Below are 1,883 nucleotides of genomic sequence, written 5' to 3'. Positions count from 1 at the left end.
CATAATTACCCATTTTGAATGTACTTGAACTCTCACCTTTCTCATTATCCATTGTTGAGTTTTGAATTCAATGTTGGGAAATGGTTTGATAATATGATATGGAAAGCTATAAATGAAAGTTCAAGTGACTCCTCTATATATATATGGTTTTGTAGCCGATAACATTACAAATCCCATTCATTACAACAGCCTTGATCAGCCACTAGATCATTACAGTCATTACACATTACAAATCCGATTCATTACAAAACAACAAGCTGATTTAGTTAAACATGAGCACCATACCTATTAAAACTAATACAATAACCATTACGCCAACAACCAATTCAAAGCCATTTGTAAATCTTGATTTCTTCTTAGCTAACTCACACACTATCTTCTCTAGCTTAAGCAGCTTCTGCTCAGTGTCATTTTGGAGATCCTTAACCTGGTTAAGTTGTGTCTCCTAGTCATTCAAAAAGGTTAGATAATCTACCTTTTCAGCCAACTGGAGATAGTCTGTATCCATGGCTCTCATCTCCTCCATAACAGCCACATCCCACCATTTCCAAACATGGCACTCTCCATCATCAACATTCTCACACGTGTAGTATCTTCTGCCTGGATTATTTCTAGTGTAAGATGTTGCTAAAAGAGGTTGACCACCACAGTAGCATGTCTTCGGGATTCCAAACTCAACTTCAGGTTGAGGAGGGTACTGAACCGGCTCTGCATTATTGTAGATTATCTCAGCTTGGTCCTGACGAATAAGATCTTCTGTTTCGTTGTAGCTACTGTCCCATGTGTTCCCACCATACTGCTCTGATTCAGAAGGCTGGATAACTATAATCTTGTCCCATGTGTTCCTTAACCTGAAAATAATTTACAAGGTAAATATTAGATAATTGATTCATTCATTATTATTAAGTAAATACAGCATTAACATAAGTGATTCATTTATAAAGATAATCATAAAGAAGATAATACATAAGTACTTAAAACAGAAATTACAAACATAGTTATTATAAAGTAGAACATAGTTATAACATCATTCTCAGAAATACTCGGTCAGGAGCTTATTCTTGACAACTTCTTCAGCCTCACTTAGTGGTTCTTTTTTAGCAAGGAGAGTGTCTAGTATGGCCAGGTTTGACAGTTTCTCCTTCATCGCCAAATCTTCCTTCTTGATTTCCCAAATGCTCTTATACTCAGCAAGAGCCTTCCCTTGAGCATTATTCCTTCTTGATTTTGCAGCCTTGACACCTTCAGGCCGGATCTCATGATCATAAACATTGGTGCTTGAAGATTGGGAACCTGTCTCACCAGTTTTTCTCTTTGAACTGCCAGTAGCTTTTGGAGTGTTAAGGTTAAGCCATTTCTGTTCATACCTCAACACACACCATGGATGCTCAAGGGTAAACTTCATGTTGTAATCAGAGTAGAAGATTTCATGAGCCACCTTCAGAACATCATTCTCATTCTGACCACTACTATTTTGTCTCTCTGCAGCTGCAAATGCGCCACAGAACTTGTTAGTGAGATCATTGATTTTGTGCCACCTCTGCTTATAATGGATATGCTCTCTCATTTCACCATCCTCTGTAGCATGAGCACTTGCTGCATAATATTCTCCTACTCATTTCCAGAAGGGCCCTGACTTTTGTTCAGTTCCAACAATAGCATCCTTAGATGTGTTTAGCCAGACACTGATTAGAAGCTCGTCATCAGTTGGGGTCCATTTCCTTCTCTCCCTACGCTCCACTGGTGTGTCTTCAGGTAGAGTTGGAGCGTCAGATTGTTGTGAACTGAAAGGAGGGATATCTGATGCTCCAATGTTAACACTAGAAGGAAAACACTCATAAGGAAAGTTTTCATGAAGAACACTTTCTTGTTGACTGTTAAAA

General features: G+C 38.4%; 1 protein-coding gene and 1 pseudogene across 1 annotated transcript; both read right to left on the bottom strand.

Moving 5' to 3' along the window:
- Nucleotides 1-262: 262 nt before the first annotated feature.
- On the bottom strand, nt 263-839 carry LOC106331006 (annotated as a pseudogene).
- A 194-nt stretch (nt 840-1,033) lies between these two features.
- Nucleotides 1,034-1,567, bottom strand: LOC106330998 (glutathione S-transferase T2-like). Its single transcript, XM_013769371.1, has one exon. It carries the CDS (start codon nt 1,565-1,567, stop codon nt 1,034-1,036), a length of 534 nt encoding a protein of 177 aa, XP_013624825.1.
- Nucleotides 1,568-1,883: the final 316 nt, after the last annotated feature.

The sequence above is a fragment of the Brassica oleracea genome, chromosome C1, assembly GCF_000695525.1.
Source record: "Brassica oleracea var. oleracea cultivar TO1000 chromosome C1, BOL, whole genome shotgun sequence".
Classification (NCBI taxonomy): Eukaryota; Viridiplantae; Streptophyta; class Magnoliopsida; order Brassicales; family Brassicaceae; genus Brassica; species Brassica oleracea.
The sequence above is the reverse complement of the archived record's forward strand: the minus strand, read 5'-3'. Positions and strand labels throughout refer to the sequence as shown.

Coding starts and splice junctions, on each gene's coding strand:
- LOC106330998 (XM_013769371.1), bottom strand. CDS start 1,567: ATGAGAGAGCATATCCATTATAAGCAGAGGTGGCACAAAATCAATGAT.